General features: G+C 39.6%; 1 protein-coding gene across 4 annotated transcripts in view; it reads left to right on the top strand.

The window, feature by feature from the left end:
- mtss1lb (MTSS I-BAR domain containing 2b) overlaps positions 1–20,252 on the top strand; it is a 76,957-nt gene extending 56,705 nt beyond the window's left edge. The window contains exons 7-15 of one of the 4 annotated variants that reach the window (XM_026937508.3): positions 3,149–3,306; positions 3,655–3,762; positions 5,295–5,392; positions 7,386–7,518; positions 8,917–8,991; positions 10,155–10,304; positions 10,737–10,901; positions 12,356–12,521; positions 13,059–20,252. In XM_026937508.3, the coding sequence (XP_026793309.3) occupies positions 3,149–3,306; positions 3,655–3,762; positions 5,295–5,392; positions 7,386–7,518; positions 8,917–8,991; positions 10,155–10,304; positions 10,737–10,901; positions 12,356–12,521; positions 13,059–13,825 (1,820 nt within the window). In that variant the 3' untranslated portion in view covers positions 13,826–20,252. Of the gene's footprint in view, positions 1–3,148; positions 3,307–3,654; positions 3,763–5,294; positions 5,393–7,298; positions 7,519–8,916; positions 8,992–10,154; positions 10,305–10,736; positions 10,902–12,355; positions 12,522–13,058 lie in introns of all 4 variants that reach the window. The other 3 variants (XM_026937506.3, XM_053229368.1, XM_026937510.3) reach the window with 3 other exon arrangements.
- The last annotated feature ends 530 nt before the right edge of the window (positions 20,253–20,782 follow it).

Raw genomic sequence — 20,782 nt, 5'->3', positions numbered from 1 at the left:
TAGGACTGGTAAGAGCATTGTTACAGTAGCAATGGTTTTTCATATCCTTTCACAAAAGGTACTCTGGCCAAAGCTTTTTTAGATAGATAGATAGATAGATAGATAAAATAAATTCTAAGTGTGAAAGTACTCTTAAACATTACAAACTGTTTGCTTAACACCATGCAGCAGAAGATGTATGTTGCTATTCCAGTAAAATATATGCCATTACAATTAAAAAAAAAATTCTCAGAGGCTTCAATTAATGTGTTCTTTACTGATGTTAAGTATATAAAAGATTAGCTTTCGATGATTGATGAAATAAAAACTGTTCTTGGTAGATGAAATTCTGGAGCTCAGCAGCAGGTATTGTGGATCTGGATTCTGTGGTTGCATGTGATTATCTCTTTATGCACAATCTAATCTGTAAATGTTTTAGCAGAAATGTCACCATATCAGAAAGGGTTGAGGGTGCCGTCACCTCGAAGTGTAGTCCAGCAGATTAAAACAGCACATATAGGAACATGCTGTTTCTTCTCTAATGTCTATTAGACATGATGGACAGATACTTTTTTTCATAAAGGTGTTTATATGCAGTGTGCAAGCTCATCCTGCAGAATCTCACTGGGTTTCTCCTGTGAATGCAGTGAAGAAAACTGTGGTGCAACACCTCTGCCTGGTGGTTCATCAGTGTAACTGCAGCTCAAACATCATTTGTTGAGCTCTTATCTGTGCAGCCAATAATTTGGGCTCTTGAACAGAGGATAAGTGTATGTGTTACTAGGAAGACTAAGGAATGCTGCAGTTTTATGTGGAAATATGCATATCTGAATTCATTGTGCTGTTCTGCTTATGTATATATCTCAACAAGCCATATGCTTTATAATGATTTAGGTTTCATGTTGTATATAGTATAGTCCAAGATGAAAGGTTGGATTTTTTTATTTTGGCTGATTTTTGCTTTAATAATCCCAAAGCCCTTTGGCTGTGAAATGATCTGTGATGGCTTCTTTATACTAACCTTAACATGGAGCTCTCCCTCCTCTCTCCTTCTCTCATCATCTCTCATGTCCTTTTCCCGAATGCCCCTTTCCATCCTCCATTCTTCTCTTGTTCTATCTATCTATCTATCTATCTATCTATCTATCTATCTATCTATCTATCTATCATCCTTTATAGAACTGCAGGGTAAGTATGATATTCCCCAGAAAGCTGTGACTCTTTCCGTAGCTCTAGCTTGCATTCCACTGTGCTTTTTAACACGCCTTTGTCAACTTTCCATCACCTCTTGCTCTTAGAGAAGTGCTTAATATTTAAAAAAAATGGCTTCATGCTTTCATGCCAAGTTTTAAGTAGCCTACTGCTCAATATACTGTATACATACGCAATAATCTAAAATAATCACTTTATTAACAGTACTAAGTAGCTACCTAATTAGTAAACAAATGTAAATATACTGTAGTATACTGTGTACAAATATGTGTATTTGTTTAAAAAAATCTTCAGGGATTCTTTGGATAGTTAAGGGTTTTACTTGGAAATCTCTCTGCAAACTGGAGAACACTTCAACCTATTTCTTATGTGTATATATTTATAGCAAAGGAGATAGGCACACCTCTAAAGTAGATCAGGTGAAAATGTTAATCACCTTATATGTGTGAAATCACTCCTTATCCTCAGTATAGTGTATGGCTTTGGAAGATATAATATTTTGTAGTTAGAAAAGTGTAGTATAGAATATTCAGTACTCTTATGAAAAATGCAGACAGTGTCCAAGTGGGACCAAAACAAACAAACAAACAAACAAACAAACAAAAAACCCTGGAACACAGAATTGTCAGAAATGCAACATTTCAGTGCTCTTAATAGTCTGTTATGTAAAAATGTGAGAATGTAACCATTGCAATTAGCATAAATATTGGTTTAAACTAGGCATTTATTTGTCTTATTAAGCTAAAATAAGAAATGTAAATAATAATACAATAAGTGACCATAGTTGAAAAGTGAAAACACTCAAGGTCATGTCCCAATATAAAGAATTAACAGATAATAACTCACAAAGATTTAAGGTAAAAATGCCTTGTTTTTATTATTATTTGTATATCAGGGTACTTCATCCCATATATCAATCCCTCCCCAATAAGAGTTTAATATATGCTATCATACACAACATTGTGGTACCGTGATACAAAGCATCAGAAAATAAAATCACAATATAATATTTTTAACCATATCACTCAGCCTTCAGGATATTCCACTAGCCCTGAGCCAATAAACGATTAGTTAACTTATTAACAAGCTGCTAATCCACAGTTAAAAGTGTGTGTAGGAAGAGTGGTGGATTCAAAATGCAGTGCATTGTGGGAGACAGAGGGCTGGGACAGAAGGAGACACAGCTAGTAAAGCTGCTTCCAGGGAAATGAATGGCAGTCGTGACCACGGCACGTGACAACTAGTTCTTTGAATTATTTTTTAGTTTTCAAGAGACTTCTCATGTGATTATAGGTAGTGCACTTTCTGTTAGTGAGGGGAAGTCAACAAGGGCGTGTTTAAAACAGTACTGGAATGCAGAGTTTCACTTTGCATGGTGTTCTCCCTTTCTTCTAACTAAAAATATGGTGGCACACAAAAATTCAGACTCCCTGGCCTAGTCCTAGCTGTTGTGTTTGCTTCAAGCCTTGCTTCTTGCATCAGTAGCTGCTTGTCAAAACACTCTTTGGCTACATCATCAACTATACATCCTCACTAAGTGTTACAGCCACAATTAGCAATTTGCATGAGTTAACAGTAACATGCTTAGATGTTTCAGAGATTTCATTTTGCATAGTGAGAGTAGAAAGTGCTGGGATCTGTAGTCCGTTTGTCTCCCATCAGCTGTGTAGACGCTAGTCAGAATGGATTAGTGTATGTGTTCATTTTGTATTGTGACTGAAAAAATGACAATGTCGTTTTCACATGTCATATTTTCTTTCTACTCTTGTCCACTCTCTTGCTCTGAAACCCTCACTGTGATATTCATGACCTTTTCTCCTTACCTCAAATTGCTTTGGCTCTTCCACTCTATTCTTATTACTTCTTATTGTCCCCATGCCTCTTCCTTCTGTTTTCTACACCTCTTTCCATCTGTCCTCTGTCCTCTGTCTGTCTTGCACTCTGTCCCTCCGTGAAGGCCGTGGAGACCTGCAGCCTCAGTTAGACAGCGCCATGCAGGATGTGAACGATATGTACTTACTGATGGAGGAGACGGAGAAGCAGGCAGTACGGCGCGCTCTGGTGGAAGAAAGAGGACGCTTCTGTACCTTCATCAGCTTCTTACAGCCTGTAGTGGTGAGACTCCTGTAAAATAGTTATTACTCTACATACTACACACTGGGCTGAGTTTTAATATGAGTAGAATGCATAGCATACAATTTTCAACACAGCCAACAATGTTAACTTGATTCCTTAGGCCTCCAAGTGGTCATTTAGAGAACTGCACTTGACTTAATAAAATATTAAAACAATACCAGAATGATGACAGGTATTCCTCAAACAGGAAAATAATAATGTAAAAAACTGTGAAGAAAAAAGTGGCAAGCAGTGTCTTTACTACTAGGAAGACTAGCCAATAAACTGAACATATGTTAGTCAACTTTAGTACTGACTATTTTATCTGTTATTCTTTTCATCCATCAGAATGGAGAAATTGCCATGCTGGGAGAGATCACACATCTGCAGGCTATTATTGATGACCTCACTGTGCTAACGACTGATCCCCACAAACTGCCTCCCGCCAGTGAGCAGGTACAACATGCTCAGGCCTCCAGTTCAGTATGGCAGTGCAGCAATGGCAGAGCTTTAGCACTATTTCTGAAAACTTTATTCTTTTTAGCCACTAAGTTACATTTTGTGGTAAGATCATTCTGGGAAGGTTTTATGGTCTTTTTAAGATCTTTCTTTCCACATGTTTTTAAGTGAGGTCTGAGTTTGTGCACAAGACTGAGTATAATTGTGGCTAAATATCACCAATAATGTTTTTATAATCATTTATCACTAATAATATGTTGTTACATTTCACAAAGATGGAAAGTTGGTATAGTGAGAAAGAGAATATACATAAATTGTGAGGGGCACGGTGGCTTAGTGGTTAGCACTGTTGCCTCGCACCTGCGGGGTTGGCATTTGAATGGCATTTCCCAATTATCCATAGTGTGTGAATGGGTGTGTGAGTGTGTGTGTGTGTGATTGCGCCCTACAATGGGTTGGCACCCTGTCCGGAGCGTCCCCTGCCTTGTGCCCTGAGTCCCCTGGAATAGGCTCCAGGCTACCCGTGACCCTGTGTAGGATAAGCGGTATAGAGAATGGATGGATGGATGGATGGATGGATTGACATAAAATGTAATGGAAACTAATTAATGACATACTAAGTGTTCCTGTATCTCTGTGGATTTATGTCTATGGGCAGTGGTCTTTTTGATTATAGGGCAACCTCTTCAGTGTACTGTTCTTTTATTATGATGCAGTATATGCAATGGTTAATATATTTTAAAATGAAGGTTATATCTTATTAATGGTTATTATATGTAATATAGTAACTTGTTTATAATAAGTTTTATTACATATTTAATCTGGTTTCTTTATGGTGCCTGATGGTAAATAGGTTTATTTTTATTTTCCTCTTGTTACTTTCACAGACTTACTGTAGATGCCATGGTAGTTATGGCAATTATGGCGATTGTACACTATATAGCCAAAAGTATGTGGACACCTGACCATCACACCCATATATGTGCCTGGTGAAGTTGGTGCACCCTTTGCTTCTATAACAGCCTCCATTCTTCTGGGAAAGCTTTCCACTAGATTTTTGCATGTGGCTGTGGGTATTTGTGTCCATTCAGAGATAAGAGCATTAGTGAGATTGAGTGCTTTATCTCAAAGGTCTTTAATGGGGTTGAGGTGCAAACCACCGAGTTCTTCCACTTGTCTTTATGGACCTCACTTTGTGTACAGGAGCATTGTCATGCTGGAACAGGTTTGGACCTTTTAGTTCCAGTGAAGGGAAATCTCAATGCTACAGCATACAAAGACATCCTAAATAGTTATGTGCTTCCAACTTTGTGGCAACAGTTTAGGAAAGGCCTAAATAGGGGTGTGATGATCAGATGGCTGCATGATTTTTGGCTGTGACATTACTATGATTTTTTTGAGGGAACTATGTTACATGGTATTTTATTCTTTGTTTAACATAACAGAAAAAAGAGTACTCAATTTAAACATATTTTATTGGAAACTGTGCTGTGACAAATACTGGGATTTGTCTTTATTTCCCATGTCAGGTGATAAAGGATCTGAAAGGTTCAGACTACAGCTGGTCCTACCAGACACCTCCATCCTCCCCTAGTAGCTCTGGCTCTAGAAAAAGCAGCATGTGCAGGTGAGACGAGGAGAGATCAGCCTTCCTGAGTTTATTTGAATGTTACTGTTGTATATGTATACGTCTTTTGATTGTGCAGTTTTAAACCTGCAGTTGCCTTTAAGTGACATGTGTGAAATGGTGTCTGTGTGTGAGGGGAGTTCTGCTAAAGTGGTGCTTGCATGTTGATCTACCTGCTGCTCCAGCCCACACATCGTGTTCATTCGGTTTCTGTATTTCGGATGCGTGTTAACATATCAGTGTGTGATCCTCTTCCTGTCTGGGTGCCCATTACAAACAAACCATTAGTGGCCCATCCTGAGTGGTCATATGAAACCATAATTACCTGTGAGGGCCTGTTACTGAACTGTGGGCTGTTGAACTGTAATAATGTGTTACAGCGGATGTAACCTGACATGGTTTATGCCTGTCGATTTTGAGACAAATTACTCTGCCTCAGTGCCTAGTGCTCAGTGCATTGTAGTGAACAGTAGTAAAATTATGTCCCTGCAGATTGTTTTGCACGTAACATTAAGCCCATTTAATCCAATGGGTCACAGCTGTAATCATCCTAAAGCTAAATTATTAGTAGTCTTTTAATTTTCTTGAAATAATGTGGGGGGTATAAAAACTTATCACTTATACTTTAGAAGAAGTCTGTGTCAGATTTCTGAATAAAGAAAGTAAGCAAGGAAAGAAATACAGCAGGCCGTACTGTTATAGGAAAATAATTAGGAAAAAGAATGTGGTTATGTGTTGCAAAGCAGAGTTTTTTTTTTCCTCTTGTATCAATGAAAATTTTTAACATGTATTATTTATTAAATAGCAGAAGATCATGTGTTATATCTACATATAGTAATATTTAATGCGGTCTAGCTTCCACAAAACAAGTTAGTGCCTGTTACCACTTATGTTATAAGCAACTATAAATAGTGGTTCCCTCACCAGCCTCCTTTTTTTCTCTCGAAGTTCATAAGACAAAACAGAGAGCTTTATTTTTCATTTCATTTTCCCAAGAAACCACAAAACTCTCTGTCCTGACTTTCCCGTGTCTGAAAACTGAGTAGTGCTGACACTGGAGACTCCTTCCAAAATGCTAAATAAACGTCTTCTATGTGATATAAACATTAATACGGTTTATAAATCCATTTATGTGGCGCGTCTGCTGTACAAATCCCTGTGTAGTTTGTTGCTAAAGAAATGATAAAATATTAGAAAAAGCATGTTAGAAAATTTAAGATAATTTTAAAACAAAATAGCTCTTAATTCTCTAGCACAACAATTATATTCACAATATTTCAGCTTGCAGCTAACAGGTCAAGCTAATAAATAAATCTTAGAGAAATTAATTGAGGATTGGACTGGGTTAGGCTCTGCTGTGTCGAATGGAAGTGCCATTGTGTGTCCATGTATGTGTGTATGTGTGTAGCCTTGCATGGAGGTAGAGGAAGTGTCCCTGTGTGGACAGCTGCCATGCTATCCATGCCAGGCCCTGTGTCCTATACAGTGTCAGCTCATACCTGAGTGTCTCTCGTTCTTACACTCTCTCCAACCTGTGTGTCTTCCATGTTATTCTCCTTCCTCCCCCTCTCATCCCCTTCATAAACATTACACACTCACCATTTATGTTCCTCTGGCTTTTTATAATTTTTCTTATTGCATCCCACCCATCACATCATGTGACATTCAATCGAAATGGTGTGAACTCTTTGTCATGTTTTTTGTTACTCACTTACTCCATTATTTTACCTCCATATATCCATTCATATTTTCTCATGCTTCTCAACCATCCTTTTTGCCATTCACACCTTTTTGAAATCCATTGCATGACTCATTATTGCCCAAACCATCCTAAATCCCACCTCCATACCTTCAACCCCCACCCGTCTGTGTCCTCTGTGCCTGCTGTGCCTCCCTCGCCCTGCAGCAGTGTGAACAGCGCCCACAGTAGTGCCTCTCGCTCGTCGGGAGGCTCGCAAACTCACTCACCCAGTTCGTCCTGTCGCTACCGCAGCCTGGCACATCCACCTCCAGGAGGTGCCCACCGCCTCAGCAGTGTCTCCTCCCACGACTCGGGCTTCATCTCTCAGGATGCCAACATCTACTCCAAACCCCCCTCACCCATGCCCTCGGACATCACCAGCCAGGTATCACAGTCTCACAACTAGAGAGTTACTACTCTCAAAGCAAGACACTGGTGAATACAGGTGAATAGGGTCATTAAAAAAAGAAAAAAAATCATAGTCAATCTTTGACAGCTGTTTGAAGATATTCATACAAGTATTTGTTATATTAGAACTTTTTTAAATAAAAAATGACACTTATTTATGCAAATGAAGTGTTGTCAAATTAAATATGCATAAATTTGCATGTTTCATAGAACAAAAAAATATTCTCTTTTGATGGTAAAATTAAAATATTTATTTTACTTTGAAGATGCACTCAGGAGAAAGAGTTTTACAGAACTGCTTTTTGGAAAATAATTTCTTTATTGTTTAATCAAGACAATAACATGCACTGTTATAACAAAAAGAAGAAACAATTTAAGGAAATTCCTGTGGAATATCCTTCTAACTGGGGATAGGTATGAACATGTAAAATTACGTTCTTTAACGGTTTTAAAAAATACAGTGTGGTTTATTGTGCTTAGGCCAGTTAGCATGGTTTATACGTTTTATAAAGGACATTGACATGCATATCATAATGGCACATAAATTGCCATATACATTATAACAGGAAAAATATATGACGTGACGTGATTGTGCCACGTAGGCGGAGCTTAAGCCTTCATCATAGTTGCTAAGTTTCAGATAATGTGGTGGTTGCGAGTGGACAAAAACAATGAAATAACCATTTTTCTCTTGTTTTAATATTTCTATTACTATAGTTTAAGAGAAGATTTGTTATAGATGCAGCTTATTCAAAATTCTTAATAATGGTTGGTGTGAGTAAAATTGGCCAAACTCTTGACAAGTACAGCACTGACACTCCTGCATTTCAGGATTTGTATGTGACTTGTTTGATGAGCATGATAGAATTCTAGGACACTTTGACTGTCCTACGAAATCACTAGACCTCAATTTAACAGAAAACCTGTTGGACTATCTGGTGAAAGAGAGAAATAGGCACATAGAAATTCTAGATGATTTGCACACCATTTTGGAAGAGGAACCATCTCAAAACACTGGTAGTATCCTTACCTGACAGGCATGGTGCTAGTATTATGGTGAAGGGAAACGTAACCATGTATTAAACAAAAAATGACACATGTGGCTAATGTTTTGTCTGGATAGCTTTTGGTTTATGTTTGTGTATGTCTCCCATGGTTCAGTGTGTAATTGTAAATCAGGGCTTAACTTCACGGGTCAAAATGCAAAGTGCAAATGCAAAATGAAAGAAGTCAAAATGCAAATGAGGCCAATGATGCAACCATTTTCAATGATATGAACAATGTTAATTGAATAACTAAGTGCAGTAATACGTATACTAGGAAGAATAGAGCCTATGATGTTTTCATGTGTTTTCGTGCTCTCTTTGTTCTTTAGAAGTCATCAAGTTCAGCATCTTCAGAGGCCTCAGAAACATGTCAGTCAGTGAGTGAATGCAGCTCTCCTACAACAGTAAGTACTCACTAACCAGCGTGTTCCACTAACCAGTGTGTTACTGGAGCTAAAAATTGACAGGGTGCTATGAGCATTTTCACACGTAAGCTGATTTTCTGTGAGAGCTGTTTTTGAAAGCTGATCTCTGATCCACCTGAAATCAGTAGTTGTCGAGTGAACTTGGGCCATGTATGAAAGCCATTTGCTGGTCAAGCCAAGTCTAACACCCTAACTGTACAAAAAGAAACATTCGGACAATTTTCGTTTTTTAATTTTTAGTCTTTTCCTTATAAAGACCAGCTGAATGTCCTCACAAGGTCATGTATTCCCATCATCATGAGGATATTTGGTCCTCACAAATGACTAAACTATTCACAAAAAAGTAAAGTAGCACATGTTCCATTAGCCCATCCTCTTTTGCTGTTATTTTTTTTTACCTCATTAGCATGTATCTTTCATTCTATGTGCACTAGGGTAACAGTTTTATGCATCCATGGTGTATTATATTCACTTTTTTCCCCATTACTACTAACCCATCATTTGCACAAATATTATCTCATCTATAGTATATTACTCAAAGCTGAGAAAATCTTTTTAAGTTGAGATATTTCAATATCATATGTATATAATATACAATTTGTTTATATATTTTGTTCACACACTATTTGCTTCATTTGTAAATGTGTTGATAGAATGGCAAATTGTAGGTATGTCATTCAGATGGTAGCACATCCTAACGCAATCCTTTTAATTATCACAGTTCTCCACAATTTGTCTTAACAATCGTAACACCTCATATTGACTTAAGTATTTTTGTTACTTCTTTCAGAAAAAACAACCATGTTTTCTTACATATAAAGAGGGATATAATATTTTTTAAGAATTATAATTAGACAAAAATAGGAAATAAAGGTATTTATTCATAAAACCTTATATATTCATTCCATTGTGCTTTCAATTTATTAATGTTAAGTATGCTGCCGTGAAAATGTGGATGGTTATGGTGCGGTAAGGAATTAGTGGATGCTTTGACCTCGACATATCTGTTCTGTGCCTTCTGACCTTTCTTGTCTTTTCCACTGAAATATTTGGTCCCCTCACTTGGCCTCTGCTTCCGGGTCACAAGACTATGGGATTGCTACCTACTCTCACTGTCTGAATCTTGTCTCTCCATTCCGCAGTTTGGCTCGTCCTTCGCTACCTTCCGCCCTGCTCTCTCTCACACTGGCTCCATCAGGCCTTTCTCTGTCATACTTCCTGCGTCCCCACCCTATAGTCGCTCCCCCGGATCCAACACTTCCTCTCCCACATCAAAGGTTCCTTGCTGGAAGGTTTGTTCCCATGGGCACAATTTCTTTGCAGATATTTTTTTGTTTCTTTTGCTTATACCTTTGCATTTAATTCGCTTGTCCTGAATAATGCTTATTTTCAATTGCTTTAATTTCATTTCCTGCTTAACTTCATTCATTACCTCATTTTGCTCCTTAACACAAGCCTTTTGTTTTTCCTCTATCCCGAGTTCAAATCTCTGTGCTAAGAGATTTGATAAACGGAGCAGGCCAAGGATGGTACGTCCTTTCCGGTCCTTTCTGAGTTCACTCGACTCTAATACCTATTGTACAGGCCAGTGCTAAATGCACACATCAAGAGTATTTGCGTGAAAGGACACTCAAACTGCTGGATAGTGGGCGGGTTTTTTTCTTATCCAAGAGAAAATGGATAGGTGGTTTATTACCATGAAATAACCGCTCTTACTCCTTCAGGATTGGTCCAAGGCAGGCTTGCATGAGCAGCCAGCAGCCAACACGCTCCAGAGGAGGAAGGAGACGAGAGAATCAGAATCATCGCCCCAGTCTCAAGGTTATACTGCGGTGCATCCTGATGATCCCCAGAGGCCCAGGATGACCCCTGCCACCATTGCAGCTAAGGTAATGTTCATAAAGACTAACAAAATGCCAGTCTAATCATGATTGCAGTAATATTCCTCCCCTTCCAGTGAAGGTGCTGCATAGACGTATGATGCTAATGAACTCTGATACTCAGGGACTCTTATACTAGTCTATACAGGCACCTTGATTCCACACTGAAGTTGTAAAAAACAACAGGCCCCTAGATTTAGTCAACTGATGGTGACATTAAGGTGCACTACAGACGACCATTACTTTGGATACGTACAGAGGGGAACCCTTCAGAGATCTCACTGTAGAGGACATAGCCATTATCCCTTCAGATCCACAGTGATAAAACGTATATAATGTATCTGAAATAAAACATTTTGGTGAGTTTGGTAGCCCAGTGGTGCAGCAGGTAGTGTTGCCGTCTCACTGCTGCAGGGTCCCTGGTTTGTTCCTGATCTCTCTCCTTTCCCCCTATGTTCTCATGGATTTCCTCCAGATTCTCTGGCTAACTCCCACCTCCCAAAAACATGCTGGTTGGGGAAGTGGTGACTTGAAGTTGCCCATAGGTGTGCATGAGTGTGTAAATGCGTGCCCATGGTGCCCTGTGGTGGGCTGGTGTCGTGTCCATGGTGTATTTCCCGCCTGACACTCTGGATAGCCTCTGGATCCACTGCAATCCTTGACAAGGATAAACTGGAACTGGAACCCCAACTGCACCCCAGGCCTCCTTACTCAACATCAGTGCTGTACCCCACTAATGCTCTTGTGGCTGAATGGGCAAATTCCCACAGTCATGCTGTCACATTCACTATGAATAATTTCCCTCCGGGCCACCAGAGGGCACCCTCAGTCACAGTTTTTGAATTTCTTCCTTTGTTGTCTGCCTCACTTCCTGTGTTTGGGCACACCTGTTTTGTGTTTCCCTAATTACGTACCCTATTTAAGTTCTGTGTTTTTCCCTCCTTAGTTGCTAAGCATTATGCTGTATTGTTACTGCTATGTTTGCATCATGAGTAGTGGTTTTGTTCCTGTTGAGTTCCCCTCCCCTCCCCTCCCCTCCCCTCCCCTCCCCTCCCCTCCCCTCCCCTCCCCTCCCTTCCCTTCCCTTCCCTTCCCTTCCCTTCCCTCCCCTTTCTTTTCCTTGCCTTAATCTCATCCTTTTCTTTTAGTTGCTCTAGTTTTTTTGGTTCTTTTTCTGTCTTTGTTTATTAGTTGTTTTACCATTAAAGACACTCTGCATTTGCGTCCGACTCCCTCGAATTGTGACACACACTCTAAAATCTATTGGAAAGCCTTCCCAGAAGTGTGGAGGTTATTGTAACAGCAAAGCAGAGACTAAATCTGGAATGGGATGTTCAAAAGCATTTATGGGTCATGATGTCCACAAACCTTTGGCCATATAGTGTATGATGTGTCTGTTTAATGGAGATAAAATAATGCTTTTTCAGTATTTTTTTGTTGAAAATATTTATTCAATATTCCAGCATGGTGAGGAGGTGTCCCCAGCAGCCAGTGACCTGGCCATGGTGCTTACTCGTGGCCTCAGTATGGAGCAGCAGAAGAGCAGCAGAGACTCCCTTCAATACTCTAGTGGATACAGCACTCAGACGACCACACCGTCATGCTCTGAGGACACTATTCCCTCCCAGGGTAAAGCACATGTTTATCACACACACACCTCTTACAGAGGGATGACTGGAGTCCACTAGTAAGTCCAGGAGACTGGACTTGTGGTCTAACATAGACATTCATTAGTTGATCAAATTGGCAAATAAAACAGTGGTAAGAAAGCCCAATGACAGCCATCAGATTGTGGGAAGCATTAGTGGTTGACCACTGATATTGTTTTTGTGCTGTATCTCACGTTGCTGGAACTAGTGTGCACTTATCAGAGCTAACTGCACATTGAAGTAGCCAGCTGTCGTCTTTGCAATGTGTTCAAATGGAACAGAAGTCTGCAGGCCATGGTTGGTGCCAATTCTTCCAATCGAAGCAACTAAAGCACTTATGCAGAAAGAGTGTATGCCAGGTTACATATATATTCTGTAGAACTGATAGAAAAACTGGAGTATAATGCTTTTATTCACTCTTGTTGGTCAAATTTTAATAATGCAATGATATGACTAAAATATAAGTGTGTTTGCTTTTCCATTTTTGCATTCCTCTGTCTTTCTTGTGCCCCTTCAGGCTCTGATTATGATTGCTACTCTGTAAATGGTGATGCTGAAGCTGATGGCCAGTCTGAATTTGATAAATCGTCCACAATCCCACGCCACAGCAATATTGCTCAGAACTACCGCCGCATGATCCAGACCAAACGGCCAGCCAGCACAGCTGGCTTGCCCAGCGCCATGGCTGCCCAGGGAGGCTCTGGTAGTGGGGGTGGAGGATCGGGCACTCCCGGCACAGCCACCATCCGCCGGACACCCTCCACAAAGCCAGGTGTGAGGCGCACCCTCTCCAATGCAGGCCCCATCCCTATCCGGCCACCCATAGTGCCAGTTAAGACACCCACCGTGCCTGACTCGCCTGGTGGCTACCCAGGGCCTCCAGCGCGTGTGGGCAGTGAGGAGTGTGTGTTCTACGCAGCAGATGATGCCTCTCCTGCTGCTATGGAGTATGTCAAGGCTTCACCGAAGCGCCTGAGCCTGCCCAACGCAGCTTGGGGCACAGCGGGTGCTGAGATGAGTGTGTACGGGCAGCCGGGAGAAGAAGACCAGCTGCTAGCCGCTAATCGTCACAGCCTGGTGGAAAAGATTGGTGAGCTGGTGGCCAGTGCCCAAGCCCTGGGAGATGGCCAGTACCCTTTTCCCTCACTGGCACCAGAGGGCCAGACCGATCCACAGAGTAAATGTCCCCCGCAGGAAGGAGAGGACATGCTGGTATCTATCCGTCGAGGTGTCCGACTGCGCAAGACCGTCTCCAATGACCGTTCAGCACCACGCATATTGTGACAGCTGTTAGAGAGATAAATGAAGGTGCAGTTTAAAAAAAAAAGCACTCCACGCGGACTCTGTAGAGAACCACCTATGAAAAGAAGAGGATTAAAAAAATTCAGTTCAATGTTTAAAAGAAGTCGTTATAGTAAGTAACGATCATGAGAAAAAAAATAGAAGTAAAATTCTAAATAACAACAGGCTCAGGCCACTGTAACTTGTAGCGTGTCTGGACGCATGTTTGTCTTATTAACACTACCCATCATGGCAGGATAGTCAGGCTCTAGCAAGACACTGGGCAGATGCAAGAACAAGGAATCGGGACATTAGGGGACAAGGATCTTCGAAAACACAAACATCCCCTAATTCTGGACTCCAGGAATTAGTGCTGGAAAAGCTCGTCTAATGAATGGAGGACGGTCGGGGTGCATAGTCTCGTAAAGAGACTCTCCCTGTATTTCGCCCAACTGCCACCTCCAGCTCTGTGACATCACACTGTCAGCTGAAACAATGGCAACAGAGCTGTCTGAGATTGGTCAGTGTGACTGTCAATCAGGCTGAAGATGAGCGGGGCTCTGCTGCAGGTCAGCTTGTGGTTTTGGAAATGATCTTCTTTTAGCAAACCTCTTTTAGCTTGTTTGTTTATTTCTAAGCAATTAATCTTGATTGCAGAACCTGAAGTTGAAGGTGTGTATATCAGGTGTATGTATTTTTTAGAACTGACCTAAAAAAAATGCCAATATAATGTGGAGCAATAATCTTTCTGTTCAAGAGTTGAAGAAAGACAGAATTAGAAGAATAGTTTTTAATGCAAGTAGGTGCAGAGGTTGTAGACAGGGCAAAGCCTTGGGTAATTTGGTTCTGGTTAAGATATTAGCGGAAGGAAGTGGAGGCCAAGAAAAGCAAATAGGAAAGCCAAGCACTTTGAAGACACAGTATTGGCCATTAGGGGTCAGTGTAGCTGCACTGTGTACAGTAAATGCTGAGAGGAGACGAGCTGCTTACCCTAAAGCAGGGGGCCAAACTCAGGGCATGTAGGGCTAAAGTCCAGCACAGTTTGGTGATTTGTGCATGCTGTTAAAGAAAGTAACATATTAAACAATCGACCATTTTTAGATAAAAACATCGCCTATTTACACAGCTGTCTAGGATCTACAGAGAAGCAGGTGATATAGCCAAAGGCTAATGAACAACTGTCACAAGGATGATCTGATTTGATTTAGCTTTCTACTGTTCAGGGTGGTCGATTTTTTTAAAAAAAAAACAGAAACTTTTCATTATTTTTAAAAGCATTGGCTCTGTTCTTACAGAATGTGTTAGCCAACTGGCTATGAAGAGCAACCCTACCTATCATAAATGTTCATAATCTTCAGTGCTAACACTTGCTAGCTGTTTACCATAAGCAAACCTGACAGGATTTTTCAAAGGATTAGGTAATACTGTTGATAAAAATGTTCATAATCCACAATGCTAAGGCTAGTTAGCAGTCTAGCATGAGTTGCAGTATTTCTGAGTGGATTTTAAAGTTGTATTTATAAATTTCAATAATAGTTAATGCTAAATCAACAAATCAAGTCAAATCAAGGATAACACTGGCTAGCTGGCTAATATATAACTTGGGAAGATATCCGAGACCACTTTGAATGTAGATGTAGAAGGCTTGAATGCCCACTCAGAAATGTTTGAAGGGCATGTTTTAAGATCAGACAAGACATTTTCCTGCTCAAAACCGATTTAGTGCATCAGTCATTACCAAGTGAAAAAGACGAGGGTATAAAAATACCTACTAGGTGTAGCAAGTGTGTTAGAGCAGAAATCACCACACTGGACTGACCTCTGGCCTAACACAGCTATAGTGGAGCACCCCTGCCCTACGGATACAGAAAGACTTTACAGATGGCGTGATATTGAAATGAGTGGAAAAGAAAGTGAATCAGATGTGTAAATGAAGGAGTGAGTTTGGGTGGTAAGTGATTAGATTTTTTTTTAAACTCTTCCAAATTGAGAATATATCCTTTTTTCATGAATTGAGGTGAGGTGGTCTCACCTTTAGATCCTGAGCCTCCAACCACACCGCTCTGACTCAGCTAGAAATCCTGGAGGTTGGTAAATGAGCTGAGATGAAGGCACAAACCTGGTAGTCATATGAAAACGAAAGGAAAGAGATTGTGTAGAGTCTGGTGTGGAAGCACAGAGAGAAATGAGGATGAGAAACACAGAAGGCAAAGGACAGACATCCAGTGCTTTATAATGTGAGCATTCCACTGCCTGATATAGAAAATAGGACATGTTATGAAATTAAACAATGTGGCATTTTATAAAATATCGCATGGACGCAGCAGTTTCCTGTGAGTACCCATTTCAAAGTGTGACGGGAAAGAATGCCTTTTGGATTTGGAGTGGGTGATAGGTGGCCAAAACACTGTTTTAGTCCTGTAGTATCTGTCTGTGAGTGACCTTCTGTGCTCCCATGGTTCACTATAACCCCTGCCGTCTCGCATAGTTCTGTCGCTCGAAATGACCACTACATGTGCGACTAAATGGACACGTAATACTTATTAATATTTTCTGTTTGTTTTGGGATTATTTATTTTGCATAAATAGAGCACTCTGTTTTAGGAATGCCTGTCTTTTAGGAATTAAAAAAAAGTGTATCTATCTGCTTTGCAAGAGTGTATACGACTGTACCAGAAGGAATGGCGTGAGAGGGGCACGAGACTGGTATTATATGCCAGGTGCAATGATGATCACTCTTTCAGGAAGTACAGTATGGCTCTGTATATATAATCACATATATACAGTAGATACATATACTATAAAAGGAGGTGGACAGTAACTGTACTACTCTCACTGGTTAAAATAACATCTGTCACATTGTCCAAAAGTTTGGGAGAAGGGGTAAAAAGTAAAGGTCAAGTCTGTGACAGCAATATAGCAGAGTTTCTAGTCAAAAGGAAAAAAAAAAAAGATCATGTCTAATAATAAGTCAGTATTTATTATACTGTTTGACTGTGTAACATGCTAATTTCTTGTCATGCTTACATTGCTCTGATATTTCATACTGACCCTGATATGAACACATGCAGTGAGTGTGAGAAAGACCAAGGGAAGGAAGGATGAAAGAAAGAGAACTGAGTGAAGAAGAAAGACACAGTACAATGGGGATGCAAAACAGCAAAATATAGCAGACAGAAATGTACTGAGACATGAAACCACTAAGAAGGAATGATTAAATTGCACTGGGAGATGGAGACATAAGAAGAAGAACAAAACAAGTAAAGAATTATCATCCTCACTGTTTCTCTGTATCAGGGGTGTCAAATTCCATTCCAGGAGCTAAATTTGAACAATTTTGTTTTCCTGCACAACTTAACCAGATCTCAATTATCTGATAAGATAAATCAATAAATATACATATTAGAGACCTAGATACCTAATGAAGTCATTCAGTACACAGACACTATAACTGCTCCCACTCTGTGCTGTAAAATGAACAGATATCTGTGGACAAATTATAAGAATATTGTTGTGGGAAGACATTTCAAATGTAAGACTTCTTTAATTGCATCAATATTTAAATGTGTAACTGCTGTACACTTGAGAATGTATCGTCTAGCATTTCTAGAGGTTAGCTAGAAAACCGTCTCAAAATTTTAGCTGGCTAGGTTAGCTTGCTAGTTTAGACTATTTGGCCTAAAGCATAACTGTCATATGTTTGGGAACATATTGTCCAGCAGTTCTAGAAGTTATTTAGAGATCTGTCGCTAAAGTTTAGTCAGCTATGTTAACTTGCTGGTTTAGACTATTTGGTGAGACTGTTTGGTAAGCAAATAATGTGACACATTGGAACAAATAGCCACTTAGCATGTTTATGAGTGTAATTCACGTGGTGACACTATTTTACAGACTCAGTGGGATTTTTTTAGGGGCCTTTAATATAAGGTGAAAATCTTAAGGGAGTATGCACCACTTAAGCTAGTATTGTGCCCTCTATTGGCTATATAGGTTTCTAATATGTGTAACTGTGGTTGAATCAGGTGTGTTAAAGCAGAAAATCTCAAACTGTTTAGTGCTGTGCTCCTCAAAGAGTGACGATTTGATCTCCCCCACAGTAATCTATTATAACATGCTTCTTCTTCTTCTTCTTAAGCCCTCTGCTTGAAAATCAAATACAAAACCTGACAATTTGCCATTTTTCCAGTGAAGGTGTTTCCATCAGACTTAGTGACTGATAGACAACAAGCAGAACATTTGCAGGTATATTCAGAAATATTTCAGCACTTAGCCAGTAGCCTAAAGAACCCAGTTAAAATGAGTCTGGTGTATAAGTTGTTCAAAGCAACCCTCTGTTTGTCAACTACTGTATATGCGCACAAATGAAAGACGAGCACAGTAGAGCAGTGTGTAATATTTATAATACTGTGCACAGCATGGCCGAATGACCAAATCAGTCATGTTTATTGTATTTTCAGTGGACATAAATGATTTGGTCAGGCATTTCACCTAATATTTTTTAACCTTATGTGACGTAGTCACTTTGTTTATCCAGCCTGTCCACAAAATCAGCTTTCTTTAGCTTTCTTCAGCATATTGAATTAAGTTATCCATTTCTAATTTGATTTGCTTACATGCGCCACTGCATCACAGTAACAAAACTCCGTTCCAACAGAAAATAATGCAGTATTAAACTTGTGCATGTATTGTGCAACTAAAATGTGAACCAGATCTGCTAGGGGCAGTGAACAAGAAGGGTCTATGTATAACTAATTCAGATAAATTGGATGGAATCCTGGCTATTGGCACCACTGAACTAAACCGTCACTCAGCACACACAGGCATAAAAACACACTTGCTGTATCACCTGTCTCGGTGCTCAGGTGACTCACCTGTCTATCTTTTCCTCTTCTTTAACAGACCTCTTTGCATCATTCAACAATTCAGTCATTTCCACCATAGGCTGTGCTTGTTAAAATTCCTTCTTCATGCATTATTCATATGCAGCCAACAGTCAAACACTGATCTTTTTATACTATTATTTCTTATTTTTTATGCTAGTACTTTTTAAAGAGCACACTGATTGTGGATGGTGTGACTGAGCTACACACTGTTTCTGCCTAAGAAGCTAATGAAATCCTTCTGATGAAAATTGATATCTTGCGTTAGCACAGGCGACTGAGTGAAGCTCTGTTCTCACTCATTCCTATATCTCTGCAAAATCCTTCAGTGGCTTGGGATATGAACTTTAGCAATCTATTCTACTGTACATGAACTAGACTACAGTCTGTAAAGCAACACTCAAACTACATGATAGTCTGCTTTTGCTGTCATGCATCTGTACATACTTATGAATTTCTTAATAATTGTGCTTCCTCTTTTGCTTGTTCTTTCCTGCTGATTAGGACTATCTTACTTCCATACATTTCCTTGATTTCAATTAAATTGCAACACATTCTTAGCCACACAGGTGTATGAAAATAACTGAATTATTATACATAGAAATGTGTAACAAAAGCGCATTCATTACTACTTCAGAAATGCCTGTTTATGAGATTATCCATATAAACATTGCAAGTTTCCATTTATTTACTTACCAAAAGCTGATTAACAGTGGTAGGACAGATGTGGCCATTAATGCTTGTGACCTAATTTCCCCAGTGGTGGGAAAAGAGTAGCTGCAGTTCTGAAAAAAGCTAAATATCCTGTGTTAAATGTGCTTTGGAAGTCTAAGAATCACTCAGCCATGCCCAAACTAAAAGTGCAGCATGTCTTTCATCCGCTTGGCCTTGCATTGCTCATCATATTTCTGCTGAAGGCCTGATTTACGTATATAATGCCCCCTCGTTCTCACCCACTCATACTCAAGCTCAGAAATATCAGCCATCAGTGGAACCTATGCTTCCTCTTGTCATTAGCGCTGCCAAACAGACAGCATGATGCAAGCAGGTACCATGGCAACCTGGCCCAATCTCTGAACAGCGCCTTTCTGTCTCCTGCACAAAACCTCTAAATTCCTTGGTTTTCTCTCACAGAAACACTTTCGCTTTGACACTTCTGACCACTAGAACACTGCATCGATGTGACCTGACTTTAGCCACTGTCCTTAAACCACTTTCCTAGTTCTCATACTTGTGAAGAGAAATAAAGTGTGCGTTTTTTTTTTTTGTTTTTTTTTTTTTGTACAAAACCCCCGCAGTTCCTCCAATGGAGTCAAGTAAGACTACAGGTGCTCTCGTCTCTGTTCTGCTTCTATATCTCTGTCCTTTTTCACTTTAATTTATTGTGTTGTTTTTTTTCTTTTCTGAAGCTAATCTGCCTCTATTGCTGATGACAAATATTCCTTTTTTGTAAGATTTATTCTCTTCATTTTGTTAACTTTAGTCACTGCTATTGTAACAAAACGCACTGTGATGATCCCAGTATTAATAAAAGTTGTACTTAAATGGTGTGTGTTTGTGCACATTGATGTAATTTTCTTTTGTGCCATTTAACGTTTGCTTGGGAAGTCAGAGCACAAATGTCACAATGAGACATGGCAAGCAGAAACACCGGAAAGCCTCATCAGTCAATTGTGTAATTACTGAAGCACTGAACTACTGAAGCACACTGCTGAAATCAATCATGTTTAAATTTGACAGAAAATGATTGGGTACTCTGTGTTCTGAGGGAAAGAATGATTTAATGTTTATGTGCTATATTAAATAACCCACTCAATATTTTGGACTTGCACAATTTGCCCGCTTGAAATATCTATTTTAAAGCCTCCAGAATAAATCAACCTTATGAAATCGTTATGTTGTATAATCAAAGTTTAAAAAAGGAAATGGCTAACTTATGACTATCAATCCCTGCTAAAATATAATGGCTAACATAATGGCTTTGAAAGCACTGAGACGCCACTGACAGTGACAAGCCATGAAAAACACTGAAACCATTTCACTATAGGGAGAAAAAATAGGTTTTATTATTTTTTTTTCT

This window comes from Pangasianodon hypophthalmus, chromosome 25 (genome assembly GCF_027358585.1).
Source record: "Pangasianodon hypophthalmus isolate fPanHyp1 chromosome 25, fPanHyp1.pri, whole genome shotgun sequence".
NCBI lineage: Eukaryota > Metazoa > Chordata > Actinopteri > Siluriformes > Pangasiidae > Pangasianodon > Pangasianodon hypophthalmus.
This window is presented reverse-complemented; position numbering and strand designations above follow the sequence as displayed.